The 16,777-nt window shown below is 40.2% G+C and overlaps 1 protein-coding gene across 2 annotated transcripts in view; it reads left to right on the top strand.

Annotated features, from left to right (window-relative positions):
- The window catches only part of LOC125899749 (inactive dipeptidyl peptidase 10-like), a 310,646-nt gene that overhangs the window by 149,327 nt on the left and 144,542 nt on the right, over positions 1 to 16,777 (top strand). For both annotated transcript variants that reach the window (XM_049594253.1, XM_049594254.1), the window contains exons 2-3: positions 7,526 to 7,640; positions 14,401 to 14,496. In XM_049594253.1, coding sequence (XP_049450210.1) covers positions 7,526 to 7,640; positions 14,401 to 14,496 — 211 coding nt within the window. The remainder of the gene's footprint in view (positions 1 to 7,525; positions 7,641 to 14,400; positions 14,497 to 16,777) is intronic.

Raw genomic sequence — 16,777 nt, forward strand, 5'->3', positions numbered from 1 at the left:
AAAATACATACAATATAGCACTATAGCACAATATAGTATTATGAATATACTGCTCTCTCAGTCAGTGCAGTCAAACAGGAATCAGCTCTTTGTCTCTTCAGTTGCGCTTTCTTTCTGCTCTCATTATAGGCTTCCCATAATAATGTGAGTCATTGTTATTTTTTTATACGAAGTTGTTTTCCCTCAGTTTTCAAGGCTATTCTTGCTATTTCAAAGACAGATGATGTGATTATAGAAAATGGCCTCTGTTAGCACGCAGCAAAGCCATATGATTGCCAAGGGACTGCTTTGCAGCAATCAGGGGAGTTTTTTCTTCTATTGCCTGCTTTACTGCTTTATACTGTACCACAAATGCCTTCCAGACATTGATTATTGAAAATGTTATTGAATACACTCATGGCATACTATCAACTAAAACTATGGGGAAATAGCATGATTTGAATCGTGCAAATGATACCTAAAGTGCCACCCCACTGATTTTACACATGAAGATCATTTTACTAGTCATGGCTACCACTCTGTGAAAACAATTTTAAAATTTCCTCTAAGTAACCCTGATGATGTCATCAGGATACCATCATCACCTTTCAATCAGCTACTTCCCTTGATACTTCTCTAACAACAGATGTGTCCATTATTTTCTGTGGTCTACTTTACCTGATGAATAATTGATTGTATTGACTGAGTGTGATGGCATTTGTTCCAGAGAGAGCAGGTAGAGTTACAGTCAGTCAGTTTAATTAAATGAGGCTTCTAATCGTTATCTGGGTTGAATAAATAAATAATAACTGATGGAAGTAAAATAGGAGACAGAGAATTTTACACATTCAGGCATGTAGTATTTCTTGTTCTGTCAGGACACTGAGATTCAGCAGGAGTACTTTCATTGTTTTCTTTTGATTGTAGCCATCTGTGTAGAGAGTCAGTGTGGAGACCAGTGGGAGGGATGGAAAAAAGCATTACTGGGAATTCGCATGTGAAGTATGACATCAGTGGTGTGTAAGCTCTTCTGAGACATCCATCCGTTCATTCCACACACACTTCGACCTCCGTAATGGCATTGCTGTCCTCAGAACCAGCTGTCCTGACAGAGACTCTGCTCCTGAGGAGCCGAAAGCAGCTGGACCCACTGTGTTCACCAGACTGACTAAAATCAGAAATTCAATAGATAAGAAGAAAAAAAGAAAGAAAAGCAAAAAAAAAACCCTGATAAACATTTTTTTAATTTTAATGAGTTACTTTTATTTTCACTGCCCCAAGTAGCTCCACTATAGGTGCCCACAATGAAACTAGAAAATTCATAGGGAAATTGACCATGATCAGTAACATAAAATCAAAACATACAGACAGTGGGTGGCTTGTGTGATTTCAACAGCTGCATGTGGAGAATGCGCTTAATGGTATAACTGCTTGTAATGCTGCAACAATAGCTGTTTTGAAGACCACTTTGAGCAACAGTTACAGTCGGAAGGCAATTTGTTAATTTCTTGTATAGATTAGAGAATATAATAGTTTCGGGTGAAACTGACAGAAGGGCAGGACTTAAATTATAAATCCATCTGCTAGTTCAACACCACGCACAGCGCCATAGATTTATCAAAGCACAGCACAGTTAGGCCATTGATATATCGGAGCCGTGGCCGGGGCCATAGATTCTAACTTGCACAAAGCTCTGTTTTTGATGTCCACTTTTCTCTCTTTAGAGCACACTGATTTCTCTGATTCACTTATTTCTCCAACTGTTGTCTCTTGTCTCTTTTGAGAGGGATGACAGGTTAACAAGGTGGTCATTTTGCTAACAAGGAGGGTGGTGTCCCCCCTCATTTCCCCTCAAATTGCCTGCTGGTTACAGCACATTCAGCCAATCTGGCCTTCTGTCTGTACCTAAGGGGCTCACCTTGAGAGGGAACACCACCTAAATTAAGAATTCCAATGTGTTATTTCCATGGCAAAAGAAAGTTTTATCAATATCTGTGAACATAAGCTACTCGCTCCCAAAGCCAGAAACCAGTCTCTGACAAAGGTTTGACAAACAAGTCTCAGATTTGTGATGTCATAGGGTACAGAGTTTGGAGATGCTCCATAGACAATGAATGGGAGCCTGATTTTATGGCCACCAGCACCATCAAATGAGTTTTATTCTATTGTGGTGTTTTCAATTCTAAAATGCAAAATGTTCCCACATCATTTCCCTGGGTGCTCTCATTGTCATCTAGAACATCTTTCCCAATTCATTGTCTATGGAGCAGCTCCAGACTTTATACCCTATGATATCACAAATTTGAGTTTTAAGCACTCTAGTTTTTGGATTTGGGGGAGAGTTGTTCATTTTTACTAATATTTTTTGACTGTCTTAGACAATAAAAATGACATGTATGATTTTTAAAATCGGGCTCCTTGGGGTGTCGGCGCATCATGTACAGAGGCATTGCCTCGCTGCAGTAGCCGCGGGTTCAAATCTGGCTCATGGCCCTTTGCTGCAAGTCAGTCCCCACTCTCTCTCTCTTTCTCCCCATTTCACCCTCTGTCCTGTCAATAAAGGCAAAAAAAGCTAATAAAAATAATAATAAATAATTTTTAAAAAAAAAGGGCTCCTAAAGTTTCTCTTTAAGCCGGGAATAAACTACATGAGACTCAGGCAGATTTTGGACCTGATGTTAAATTGAACATGCATGTCATTATGTGTGAGGTCTTTCTCATTTGAAAATTGGTTGAGATTTGTAAAAATAAAAATAGTTTGGGCCAGGCTTTACTATTAAATCCCTCTGCTCTTCAAAGTGGCAACAAACTTTGTTCTTAGAGGGAATGACTTCCTGATTGTTGTATACCAGCATGACAAAACGGTGCTGAGATATTCTTTAAATTAAGAAGTGATTTAATACAATCATATCACAATCATTCAAGATTTGGTCTTTGGTTAGGTGCTAACATGTGCTTAACTGCATTTTGTGTACAAAACACCAGGGATGAAATGATATCAGTCTTCTCATGTAATTCCTGGTGAGAGGGTAAAAAAGTATATTTCCCAGAATATTAGAGTATTTGTTACTTTCCACCCCTGGCTTAAAATGTGTTTGGTTTGTGCTAGATAAGTAGGTTGGTTCATGATACTTTCCAGTTGGTTGTAGAGTAAGCACAAGAGGCTGCTTTACTTAAACTGACATTTCGCTCTGACATTTAGACATATGCAATTATATAATCACTGTGTATATGACATGGCATCCTAAGCACCTTGGCAAAGGCTCTTTTCTTGTACAGCATATATTATATATACAGTGATATGCTGACAGCTGATAATTCCCTCGCACCACACAGGTATACATTTATAGATGGCAAAGCATATAACCCGTACAATAACTGTCAGACTCCTGGTGTGATATTGAATATGGTAGAAGGGGGGAATGGGTAGATAAAGAAAAAGACCTTTGTCCTTGTACTTTTACTTTCAGGCAGAGAGAAATGAAGGTGCATGCTTTCTATCCTTACTGCCCAGCCTGTCGTGAGTTTATTCATAACTGTGGGTGTCCCTTTGTAGCATGTACTTGCACCTTTATGTGAAGTAAATGAACACATCTTGAAAATGGATGGCATGCTGACAGAAAAATCAAAGGAAAAAAACAGCTAGAAGACGAAAAAATATGCTTTTCGGAAACAAATTTGAGCAGTTGCGCATGACTCAGTTGTTTGTGTTGTGTTGTGTTGTGTTGGATGATGTTACATGTGCAGCAGAGATGTCACCTATTATATTTTCTTTGTGACTCATTAAAGCATGTTAATGTAAGAGAGTAAAGGTTCTGTTAGTTAGTGTTTGCTGGCTGGAGGCATTATGTCTTCCGATTATCCCGTCTAACTGTCCATCTGAACATAGTTCATCCATCTGTCTGTACATCCATTTGTACATCTGTCCATCCCATTCTTATGAATGTGATATTTCCAGAGGGCCTTGACAGAATTTCTTTAACTCTGGCACGAATGTTCAGTTGGACTCAATGATAAATAGATGAGATTTTGGTGGTCATAGGTCAAGGTCACTGTGACCCTGTCCATTGCATTCTCAGAGACACGTTATCTTAAGAACCTTAAGGAAATTGCATTAAATTTGGCACAAATGCCACTTGGATTTTGGTGACACTAATCTTGGGTGCCCACCTTGAAACTGTGCTGATTGTATAGATGTTCTGTGCTGCCAGGAGGAAGATGTGTGTGAAGCATGGTTAGTGCTTGCAACGTGTATTGGTTCTAATTTGTCAGAGAGCTGACTGAGGCTTCAGCCTGTCCTTTATCTACATAGATTTAGTGAAAAATGTATTTCCTCTGATGAGGGTCCAGTGATCGTGATAAAGGATTGCTGTCTCATCTCCTTGTGGCAGGTTTATCATAGCCCTTCCTAATAATGGTAATGAGAGACTCAGCGGGTCAGAATTCTCTTAGTGGTTCTATCATTGCTCATAATTGAGTTAATAAACTGAGGATGATGATTCAAATGTGGCTAAATAGGAAACTGGGGGAGAAAATGAGATAGAGAGAAAGTGAAAAGGAGAGGGAATCTCATGCATGGAGGCACAAGGGCAATTTAGAGTTGCTGTCAGTTTTCAAGGACACGTCAGCTTTTTTGTGGTATTAATGAAATGAGCAGCGGCCCAAGTCCAGATAATAGAGCAGTCATACGAGTCCAACGGGGGCTGTGAATAATGTAACCTGCATCTATGTGCTGTGTGTTTGCGGTCATGTGGACAATAAAGTTACATGTACTCTAATACTTAAGGACACTCATGTCCTCCGGTTACAGGAAAGTAAGCAGAAAATTAGCAATAAACAGATTAGATTTGCGTTGTCTTCTCTGCCTGCTGCTACATGTTGTGTGAACAATCAGATGAAAAAGCATGCTGCTTTTAAAGCACCATGTCAAGAGCTTAGAAAATGTATTTCATTGAATGTCTTGGACGCATGCAAAGAAAGATTCTTTGTAAAGTGGAACCCAGCTCTCATTGGCAATCTTTTTTTTCCCCTCCCCTCCAGCCAATCAAGATGTAGTAGGGGGTTGGTGGTCAATGATTGCTGCATTTCACCTGCAGGGTTTTGTGGGTAATTGAGGCCAGGAGGCGCTGCAGTGGGAAGAAATTTATAGTGGGGGAGGCTTAATTCACCTTATCAGAGGCAACAGATGTGGAGGAAGACCCAGTTTAAGACCCTCTAATACCAGGACTCAGATAGGAGTTGCAGGCAAAAGCTTCACAAACTCTCCTGGATAGCTATTTCACTGTAGATAATATCACACTCAGTGTACTCTACAGTCACTCACATTGCTCAAACCAAGTCTTTCTGCTGCCAATTTGACCGACAGAGCCCTTGAATGCAAAGGCTTGCTGTATTCCTTATCTGCCAAACATCTCTGTCTGAGGGTCGTAACACACAACATCCAACTCAGCTGCAGAAAGTATTTGTTTTCCACGGGCCAGAAGGTGTGACTAAAAGGAAAGGTTCACCACGCAATGATTGAACCATGCAAATACTTTCCAGTTTTCAGCACTGAAAGCAGAAACAGCGAGTTTCATTTTTCTGGCTTATAGTGGGGCTCAGGCAAAGCCCTTCATTGCAAATCCTTCACCGCGCAGGGGATAGGATTGAAAATACAAAGCCTCAATGTGACCCATGTTAATAGGCACTGTAAGCTGCACCACTGTGTGCTGCAGGTGTGTACAATATGTGATCATCAGGATAGACCTGCAGTTGCCATGCCTTTAAGGAATTCAGACTGCAGGTAAATCAGGTTTGTTTCTGAAATCAGATCTTTAAAACAGACTGTGATCAGATCAGATTTGTGTGTGCAGACATCACCAACCTATCTGTCTGGGCTGCTATGGTAACAACGTAGATTTCAGTCAGTATGTAGCCAGGCAGTTGATGCGGCTTTCGAATGCGGAAACAGGAGACATGGCGGTCCATCATTTTGCTCTCCAAACAATCACTCTGTCAAGTCACGGTCATTTATTTCAATTTATTTTGTTGTTTGTCCACAGACAGATTCTGTTCAGCTCTTCTGTCACTGACAATTTCATGTCTTTCTTGTGTGTCCGGATACAAGTGATGCAAAAAACATTTGAGCAGCTGGACTGACGCAACCTTGCACATAATATGTAGATGTTAAAGTCCGCAGACAAAGCCCACATGTTACAATGTGTTTAAGCTGTGCATCACATAGGTATGCTAAAGGGTGCCCTGTGTGTCACTATCGAACGCTGAGAGGTGGGGCAAAGTATCAGTATTTGACAACCTGGGAATAAAAATGGGCTGTTTCGGCATATCCAGATTGATTTACAGCAGAATTTGGGGTGGTTTGAAATGGATTTCAGACCACCCCAAATTGGTTTGATTGTGATTTGCAAAAATATTTACTTGCTGTCCAGACTTTCTGCTGTAAATCAATCTGGATATGCTGGGCTTTGTCTGCGGACTTTAACATCTACATATTATGTGTTGACATTCTGGGACGCTGTGTCAATTTACGCTTGTAACATGCATTGTGTCTTTTCAAAATAATCTTCCGTTTACACATGAAATCTACAATTTCGGCTCCTTAGCTGCATAGTGTTTTTTCAAAATAAACGTACAATGTTGGTAAAACACCTTGTTTTTACGTTTATTTCTTTTGCAACAAAAGCAAAAAAAAAGGGGGAAATTCCTGGGTTTGTTGGACCCAACCACCTCTCCTCCCGCCCCCTATTCCAGCTCCTTATATTACATTGTTACCAGCGGCATTACAGGTGCTTGCATGTGTGTTTCATAATGCTGTGAAACATGACTTTGTGTGTCGGCATTTCACCAACTGACGTTCACTGACATAGTGCCGGTATTTGAGGACCTCAGTTGGTTGCTGCTACATCAACACATGGTGTGTATCACCCACTTTGAAAGGTGCCTTTGTGCATCAGTATCTAATGCCCAGAGCACTAAAAAAGCAGCAGCATTTTTTACAAGTGCGAATGGAACTTGCCGGTGAAACAGTCACTTTGAGGTTAGGCAACAAAAATACTTAGTCAGGATTGGTAAAAAGATCATGTTTTGGGTCAATGTACCCATTCGCCTCCCCTCCTTTCTGCCCTATGCGGATTTTCTAGCTCTTTGTACGACGCCACTTGCTCTTAGCGTTAAGTATTAAGAAAGCCCAGTGCATCCCATAAAGATGCTAAAGGGTCCCTTTTGATATCAGATGCCAAGGGGCATGACAAATGACGACACAGGAATGAGAACAGACTGGCCAAAAAACTGATTTGGGCTGGTAGTGTGGACAAGGCCTGAATGATTCCGCTTTTATTTTCACTTCTGAACACATACATAGCTTTTTATATTGAATTTTGTGTCAACAATCAAGTTGGTAAACATTGACAGTCAAACTTCAACAATGCTACACTATAATGTAATCAGTCTGTTAGCTGGGAAAGTCTTTGTATTCATGATGTAAATACATCAGTATTTTTTCCTGTTCCTCTCTCACCTCTATTTCTCTTTTTCTGTCTTTTTGCAGGACCTGGGTGGGGTGAGTCCTCCTCAGCGGAACTGGAAAGGGATTGCCATTGCTCTGCTGGTCATCTTGGTAGTTTGCTCCCTAATCACCATGTCTGTCATCCTCCTCACACCAGGTAACACTCAGCCGTGATTGTGCTCTGCTTTCTTAAAGGGCCTGTGATTTACTCTGGTTCAGGATTCTGTATTTTACGTCTGTTTTTACGTGCTCCTGTGGGCTGCACCAAACAAAAAACAAATATTTGCATGACATTAAGGCATTAAAGTTAAACTTAAAAACATTACCTGCATTAACAATGGACCAAATGGCTGTGTGTTGTGAAGGTGTTGCTCATACTGACAATCCCACAGAGAATTATCACTCATATCCGCTGTTCAGTTCCCTTCAGCTCTACCAAGCCTCCGTTATCTCACTGTTTTATTTCAAGGAACCACAAATTTTGTTCTTATTACCTTGATAAGCTTGTTCTACTGCTACCAAGTGACCATAAAATAAATTAAGATTCAAGGATTTTGTATTACTTTCACAGCAAAAATGTATGTATGCAATTCATTTAGAGTGTTAAATCAGAGTATGTAATTAATTAGACTGATTTTTTTAATGGCTTGACAGGCCTAGAATAAATATTTGTGATGTGAAATGAGTTGTTGGTATTTGGAACCTGCAGAGAATTATCATCAAATCTGCACGTACCTTTAATGTAACAGAGCATATTAGTGTCTTTCAGCTCATTGTTTTGGTTTTACATACCCTCACTTTTACTCTCTTTCAATCACACTGCCCTGTCTCTTAGAAATTGCATTTATATACAATCAATTTGAAACAGCAAATACATAATGGAAACATAATGCTGAGTTAATTACGGTCTTAATTAACATAATGAGTGATTGTTGCTGATATATGTATCTGGCAAGTTGCAGAAATGTTGATATTAAACGTATCAGCAAAATGTTCACTGGTAAAGTATTTAATTTGTTTTCCACCCTAATAGGTGGATTATCCTTCAACCAGACCCCTGCAAAGCCAACACACTACATAAATGTAGTTTCATAAACTCAGTGTAACATCTCTGAACATAATCCAGGCAGTGATTACAGTATGTGCTTGCCACAATGTAACAGTGAAAACAGTTTAGTAATATGGGGCCCCTCTGTGTGGAATGTCAGCATAGCTTTTCCCTAGGTTCTCTGGCTTCCCCCCACAGTCCAAAGACATGCAGGTTAGCCTAACTGGTGTCTCTAAATTGCCCGTAGATGTGGATCTGAGAGTGAATTGTTGTCTCTGTTGCTGTGTCTCAAATCAGATACTTCCATCAGTACACTCACATGCAGCACACTGCGTACACTATGTACTCACTTGCGCAGCGTACAAATTTTGACAGGTTAGTGTTGTCTCAAATAAAACGCGACTGTTGCACACTTAACGAAATTTATGGTCAGTTTTTCTTCTTTGCTCACATATAGCAATTGGGGGCAGCATTATCAGCAACATCTGACGAACAATTGTCACTCGCAAAAATATGTGCTCGCTATATCTGCTCACTTGTCTTCTTCTGTATTTATTTATTTATTGTATTAAAATGAAATGAACAGGCTTTGAATGTCCAGGGCTGATACCAACTGGTTCTTTCACCAGCTGATCTACCAAGCTATAATAATAGCTGCCACATTTTGCGAATATTCACAACTTGACAGGAATCTGACCATAACTCTAAACGCTAAAATCTTCCAGTGAAGACAACAATTTAACATGTGTTAACACCAAACGCCTCTGGACCGTATACCCTATGCCACAACACATGTGGCCTAATATCAATGTCTGATGATAAAATCTGCAGGTGTTAGTTACCTAGTAAGCTAATTTGGGTTATTGTTTGCAGTACCAAATTATGACAGTATTAACCCAATCAACAAACTGATGGTGTCTGTCTGACAACAGTGTAGTGGCAGCAAAATACACATGTACATTAGTAGTACAATGCTTCAGTGTTCACAGCGGTAGGCCGTAGACATTTCACAAGTCTGAGATGTTTGTGGTCCAGCCCCTTCAGCTATGTAGGCAACATTAATTATTATGAGTGAGAAACGTCCAATGTTCCACACTCAGTTTTTTGCCATTATAAGTGCATACTTCTCAGTGTGAAAGCACTCATTCACTCAAAATAGCAAGTTTAAGTACAGAAATATCTGATTTAAAACAAAGCATACGTGTCTCACCCAATGTCAACTGGGATAGGCTCAAGCACCCCTACAACCATGACCCTGAATGTAATAAGCTGTTCATAATGAGTGAATGATTGAATGAATATCAATAATTTCTGGAGGAGGGTTGCACTGCCCCATCAGCCATATTTCCAGCTGTTTCCAGTGAAAATCCTTTGATTATCCCATGATACCGCATCAGTGCCAAACAGCACGCTGAAAAGGTAGCAACCAAAGCTAAAAGGAAAGTGAATACTGGTCTGGTTTGCAGAAGCAAGACTCAAAATTAATGCTAATGTTGTTCTGTGTGTGCTGGATGTGTACATAGGCAGCGGTTTATTAACATGTTAGCTGTATCCACTTTACAATGCCATATTTCAAATGTATATTGTTTTCAACATGTTTTGGAGGTCTGTCCTTAACTAGACCCCCACAAAACAAACATAACAAGGGAAAAAACCTGAGAATGTTTAACAGCTGAGTCCACTGTTAGGCCAAAGATGTCCCCACGACTAAAGCTGTTTTGGGACCTGTGAGAGCCTCCTTACACCTTGGACCCGGTGTCTGTATATCACACAACAGTGTGATCCAGTAAGCCGATCAGTATTTTAATACTATCATACAGCGTATACCTGCTTCCAAAATTAGAGAAGAAAACCCTCAATGTTACACAGATGTAAAATCATCATAATCCACTGCCCAAGCAGCCACATTCTCCCCTGGTGGATTCCACGGTTGGTTAGACTTTCATTGCCTCCATAAACAAACATGTTGTGTGGAGTTATCAAGGAAAGCCAATATGGCTGACATTCAAAATGACTTGGCCCTCCTATTCTGCTCACAATCAGCAGCTGTCCTATTTAGAAGGAGCTTACAATTGGCACATTCTCTTTCTGCTAAAGGCATAACATTTCATAATTAAAAATGAAACATTTCCAGGGGCAACATTGGAACAGCTTAAGGATTTTCTAGCCCAGTAATGATCATGTTAATGAACATATGAAATGCCATTCTGTGAAAAAATATTGTTCTGTGGGAATCTTATTCATTCTGTAAATCTGGATTGAAAGGATGACACACATCTGTCTGCCAAGCAAATTTAAAAATCCACCTCAATTTTTGTCTTATTAAACACAGAAACCTTGTGGCCAGTGGAAATAGTTTATTTCATTTATCTATTTATTTATTGGTTTGTTTTTGAGGTTGCAGGAATAGAAAGGTATATTTAATTAGGCTGATGCCCCCTTTAAAACCTAAACTTAAAGCTAATTTAATCAGATGTTGGCCACTTGGGGGCAGAATTATTTAAGTTGTCTCTCTGGTCACCTGACTAATGTAAGTCCAGTATTTACACTCCTTTTTGCTATATTTAATATTTTCAGCTTTTCTTATTGTTAATGTTTAGAAAGTGGCCTGTCTTTCTGTTTGATGGTCAGTCCTGGGCAGGTTGCTTCCAGTGATTTATAAGCTTGCTTATTGAAAAAAACTGAACTGTACATAGTTATGCTGGAAGTAAAAGCAAAACAAAGAGTTAAAATGTAAAATGCTCAGTAAAACTGTGGAGTTAGGAGATGTATCTATGTGCATTTGTAACTACAAGTGACCCCTATCTCCTAATACATTGTCTGAGTTAACGAGGGAAATGACCCAAATGCCAACCCAGTCACTAAAATAAATGTTGGCATTGTATGTTTCTGCATAACCACTGATACATTTGCACGTTATGATGTAATTGATATTTTGAAAATTTACTTTTCTTTAAATTTCAACAATGCTTTGGTTGGTGTGCAACAAACTAGGTTCCGGCACCTATACCAGTTGGTTCTGGTTAGGAAAAGATCATGTTTTGGCTTAAAAAAAAACTGTTTTGTGGCACTATCCTAGGTGGAAATACAGCAACATGTTACTAACATACACCCACAAGTGCTGCCTAGAAAGTTACTGTAAACTAAGTGATGACTTGCTAAAAAAACAAGTTTCATCGGTCTGCAGCTTGGCAACAGTCTGGCCTAGGTGATGCACCATTCATCATCCCCTCCACCTCCCAATGACAAAGTCAGCTCTTACACTAGATGTTTGAAATGTTGATATGATATGTATGAAACATACAAATGTAAGGTGTTTGTGGTTTGTAGAAATGTAAGATGCCAACAATTTCTTCTAGGCTGCAAATGCAGAAAACCAAGTGACAAGAACAGTTCAGTGATTTATTGGTGAAGTAAAGATACACAAGCTTACGTACATGCAAAGGCTGAAAGTATAAACAGAAGTAGCAGAAAATCCACAGGTAAAAGGTGCAGGCAGGTATTGATTATGGTTCAGATGTAGGTTCCTGGTCGCAGGTTCCAGAGGCTGGAAAGCAACAGCAGGAAGCACCATTGACAATCTGGCCAGCGGCAGGTGGTGATGGGCCGGTCCAAATAAGGTGGGGGGTAATTTGAAGTGAGCGGGTGGATGTCGGAGTCAGTTGATCAGTGGCAATGTCTGAGGGCACCTGGTGGATGGATGGAGAATGGCACGCTTAAGAGTTCCTAAGAAATGTTTGGGCTTGGGGGAAGTGACTTGGAGACAGGGACAGCAGGCAGACTGAGCAGAGGAAAAACAACTGAGGCAGCCATTGTGACTTTAAGTGACAAGGTTGTGACATTTTGGTGGTGTGTTTCAGCTGTACTGACAAAGAAACAGGATGTCGCTGTTGGATTTAATTGGGGGGAACAGACTGTTCACAGTACAGTTTAAAAAGTGTTTTGAGCATGATCATAATTCCAGATTCATTAAAATGACTACATTCCCATGGCTGGATCAACCACTGTTGATAGGGAAAAGAAAACTGGATTTTCAAGGGTAAACACTTCCTGTGTAATGGTGTAATGTGATTTAATGTCAACAAGGCTCACAAGTCCCTCAGTGAAATGGGACAAGGTGTCTTTATGCCTTAGGGTTTGTGCCAGTGTTCTGATATATTGGCTGCTATTAGTTTAACACAAACACATAACATAAACAAACATGTTTGATAAGGATTGCTCACATTTGTTTGTTTACATATAAGATACATGCCTAGCAGGACAAGCGTTTCCAGGCAGAGGGTACTTGCGCCAGCTCTGGTTGAGGGTGAGATGCTGTCAGCAAATAGTTTGTTGAGCACAGGGAAACCGAGATCTGTGTGGTTACATGAGCCTAAAAAGCATCATGGGGAGTTGGTCCAGGAGCTTTGCCCTGATGATGACCGTTTCCAGGCATATTTTAGGATGTTTCAGGGGCAGTTTGACAACCTGCTGTCTATCATCAGGCCTAGCATAACAAAAATGAGTACTAAGTACAGGGAGTCCATTGGTCCTGCCGAGTGACTAAGCACCACCAGTTTCTCCTCCATTGTTTACCAACTGTGAACTTGTTGTCATGACCACATAGGGCCCACCTCTCAAATCATCTGATTAGACAGTGGAGAAAAAAGCAGAGATGATGTGGGGCATTTTTCCGCTCTGAGTTGAAGTTTTTTCAAGCGCTCTAGAAAAACACCATGCCCCTTGAGCGCAGAAATGCCAGGCACACTGCAAACAGAGCAAGCAAAAAGCTTATTTTCATTAAAAAAACACTTACAAGAGGCTGCCTCCAGCTGATAAAACACTTTCTGTGTGATCAGGCCCTTCCCCTTTACCAGTGATGCAGAGGAACATCTGCAGCTAGTTTATCATCCACATGATGGGGTTGGCACACGAACATTTTCAGAACAAAAAAGAACAGGCTGGAGTGAGAATCTCACTCTATGGAATATTAAAAAAATAGCTGGTTTATATATTGAGTCCTTGTCAGGCATGAGCAGGGATGTAGTGCTGCCGGAGCATACTGGAACAATACTGCACACTTTCTTTTCTCCAAGTGAGGAAATTGATCACTGATGATTGTTCACTTAATCCAGTTGAAATTCATGAACAGTTTTTAAACGCTTAAAGATCCAATCATCACTAAAGAGTCTGTCATCCCAGAGAGATGGTAAAAAGAAATGGAATGGTCAGAGTTGTCATACTAACATTTAAGGTGTGTTTATTGATTCATGTTGTCAACTCAGCCATTGAGTGACTTGCAAGACAACATTCCACCTTAAAAGTTGCTGGTAGCTGCTGGTAGTAGACCTTGAACAGCAGGGTGCATCAAATTATATTTTCAGTCTAGCTGCTGCTAAAGACAGCAAAGCATTCTGTCATTTTAAAGTTATCATTTACTAATGTCTGTAAAATGTGCCACAGTATGAACAGTGGTTACACAAGCTTCAAAACCAGCCACAACTCACACCTGAGCAAGATGGTTCTCTACTGACCAATTGATGGACTGCAGTGTTTCTAGCTCCACTTTATAGAACCAAATCAGTGTGCTAGGTAACCCAACAGAGGGGGACAGTTCTATTCCTACCCTCCACAAATTTTCTCAATGTTTACAGCAAAATAACCATTCTAATTAACTGAACTGAAACAGGACATGAGACTTAACTTCTGCACATACATAATACATTTCCCCAGGGTGCGTTCTAAGCCCCAAACTGCAAACTCCATGGATGCTGAAACAAATTGGATTGCTACATAGAACTGATATTTGATAACTAGAGAGAAGCTCACATCTATGTGGTGCCCATATTTTACTTATAGGCAACTTAACGATTCATGGCTTGTTTTGCAGCTGACAGCCAAGCTGGAAGTGACACCAAACTGACTGTGGAAGATCTGTTCAAACCTGAGTTCAAGGTCCATGACCCGGAGGCCAAATGGATCAATGGTGAGTAATCCACAACATTCACTGTACCTGCTGGAATTCAAAGCTTTCCTCTTAATTCCTTAAGCCATGGATGTCATTTGGAGCCAAAGTCTATGTAGTGATCACCGCTGGTATTGAGTTTCCACCCATACAACCGTCTGACCAATTGCAAGTGCACTGGTAGGCACACACACCTGCCAGTCATTACTTCAAGCCCAGTTTTTTAAACATCAATTACTAGTTATAACCAAACCACGAGCATGATAAGAACTACATAAAATGACAAAAACCATCTTTGGGATTATTATTATTATTTTTTTTTATGTGTACTTTGATTTTTAGTTTGGCCCATGTCCCAGCGGCAAACATGGTGACAGGCTTTATGACCTATACTGCAGCTAGCCATCATGGGGTGATCCTGAAGATGTTCTGGCTTTACATTCGGGGAGCTGTCATGTCGTCCATCTTTACACACAGTCTATGGGGTTGACACGCCAGTTTCCCCACTTTGCTGATGCAGTGCAGTGACAGTCCACCTCAAATTTCCTTCTGTGTCCATCCCAGCAACTCTTGAACATAATTTCAAATTAGTTGGCAGTGAATTTAAAAGAGAGACGAAATAAGTAACAGATATAATTGTCCTCCATGCTGCTTTTACTGTTTATTAACCATGTTTTCTGGTGTGTTTGTGATGTCAAATGTGACACATCAGTTAAAAAAAAAAGAGAAAACAAAAAGAAAAGGCATACTTGTGTACTGTCGTGCTGTGTGGGCTTTCTTTGGTCTACTGGCAATGTGAAATGAGTGTATCGCCTATTTTTAGCTGGTTTTCCTGTATAAAAAACCTGCATATGCACTGATCTTGGTGGAAAATGTTGGTTCCAATGAGGCTTCAATGTTTTCCCATCACAGATAAATCTGTCATCAGGCTTTAGTGCCTGCCTGTGTCATGGAACAACAAAATCATTATATTAAATTATTATATTTGAAACATACAGTAAGTTGAATGGCAGTCTAGTAAACTGACTACATTACTTGTCCCCTACTTCATGCTGCTGTACATGTATTTAAACAAAACACACCTTGACTCTCACTTGATGTGAATGACATCTCGATGAGTTCTGAGTGTACTTTGCAAAAGCAAACAACAGCTCTGCTTTTGTTGAGCAGCAGGGATGACATCTCTCTCTTCTGTCTCTCCTGCTTTGTAATTGAGGCTCACTAAAACAACAAGCAGACACTTCCGTTTTAAACAAGGCTGCTATGTTTCACCCTAGCTTTACCTTGCATGTAGTTATGCAAATTCGGATGTTGGGATTTATTTTCCCTTGCCTTATTTACATTGTATTGATTCCTTATTTGCCAGAAGGGGATCATATGTTAAGCCTGGAAGGCTTTGGCTGGAAATAAACCACATCAAGTGAAGTGCAAGAGAATCTGATTATGGTTCGCCGAGGGGGAGGGAGAAGATAACGATACCTCCGAGGGAAAGGATGGACAGGATTGTGGTGTTCCCGCATTTCTCTCCGTCTGGCTCCTTTCCTGCGGATTAGTGTGTTTGTTTTGGCTTTCCTCTTGGTTGCCCATCGACTGCGTGACTCTCACTTCACGCCCGCGGGCATGGGCAAGAGGCAAGGCCTTTCTGTCCATCAATATTTCATTCCCGGGTGACATTTTTCCACTATCTTGGCAACACCATCTCATTCCCTGAGCTGACCCCAGGCTAGACAGAGAGAGCAGCGATGTTGTGCGATGAGGCAGTCAGAAAAGTCAGCTTTATAGGGTGGTTTGCGGATGGATGGGGCAAAATAGACCCCAGACAAATGGGAGAAGATAACAGACAGACGGGAGAGAGAAAAGATTGATCACTAGGATTTGGAGCAAAAATGAGATTTTTTTTCCTAAGTCAGAGGCTTTGGAGGTTCTGGCTTGAAAGTGTTTCATCTCTGTCTGCATTAGCAATAATCTGAATGAATGTATCATGTGCTCTAATTTAGTCAAATGTGAGTGGGATACAGTAATATGTATTTTATTGTCTAACTTGAGTTATACAGAAACATTTTAACAACTCATTACCACAGTACCACAGAACATAAAGGTGTCATACTGATCATTTATAATTCTTGATATATAATTTCTTTATGACTAAAGTGGTCATTTATAATCATGCAAACAATAATTAGCTAGACTCCAATCAGGTAAACCTGGAGACACCACAGTGAAAAAAAGAATACTGGGAGTCATTAGGTATTATTAAATTATCTGAGTTTCCAAAAGAAGGGAGGGAAACAAGAAAAAAGAA

The sequence above is a fragment of the Epinephelus fuscoguttatus genome, linkage group LG13 (genome assembly GCF_011397635.1).
Source record: "Epinephelus fuscoguttatus linkage group LG13, E.fuscoguttatus.final_Chr_v1".
NCBI classification, from domain to species: Eukaryota; Metazoa; Chordata; class Actinopteri; order Perciformes; family Serranidae; genus Epinephelus; species Epinephelus fuscoguttatus.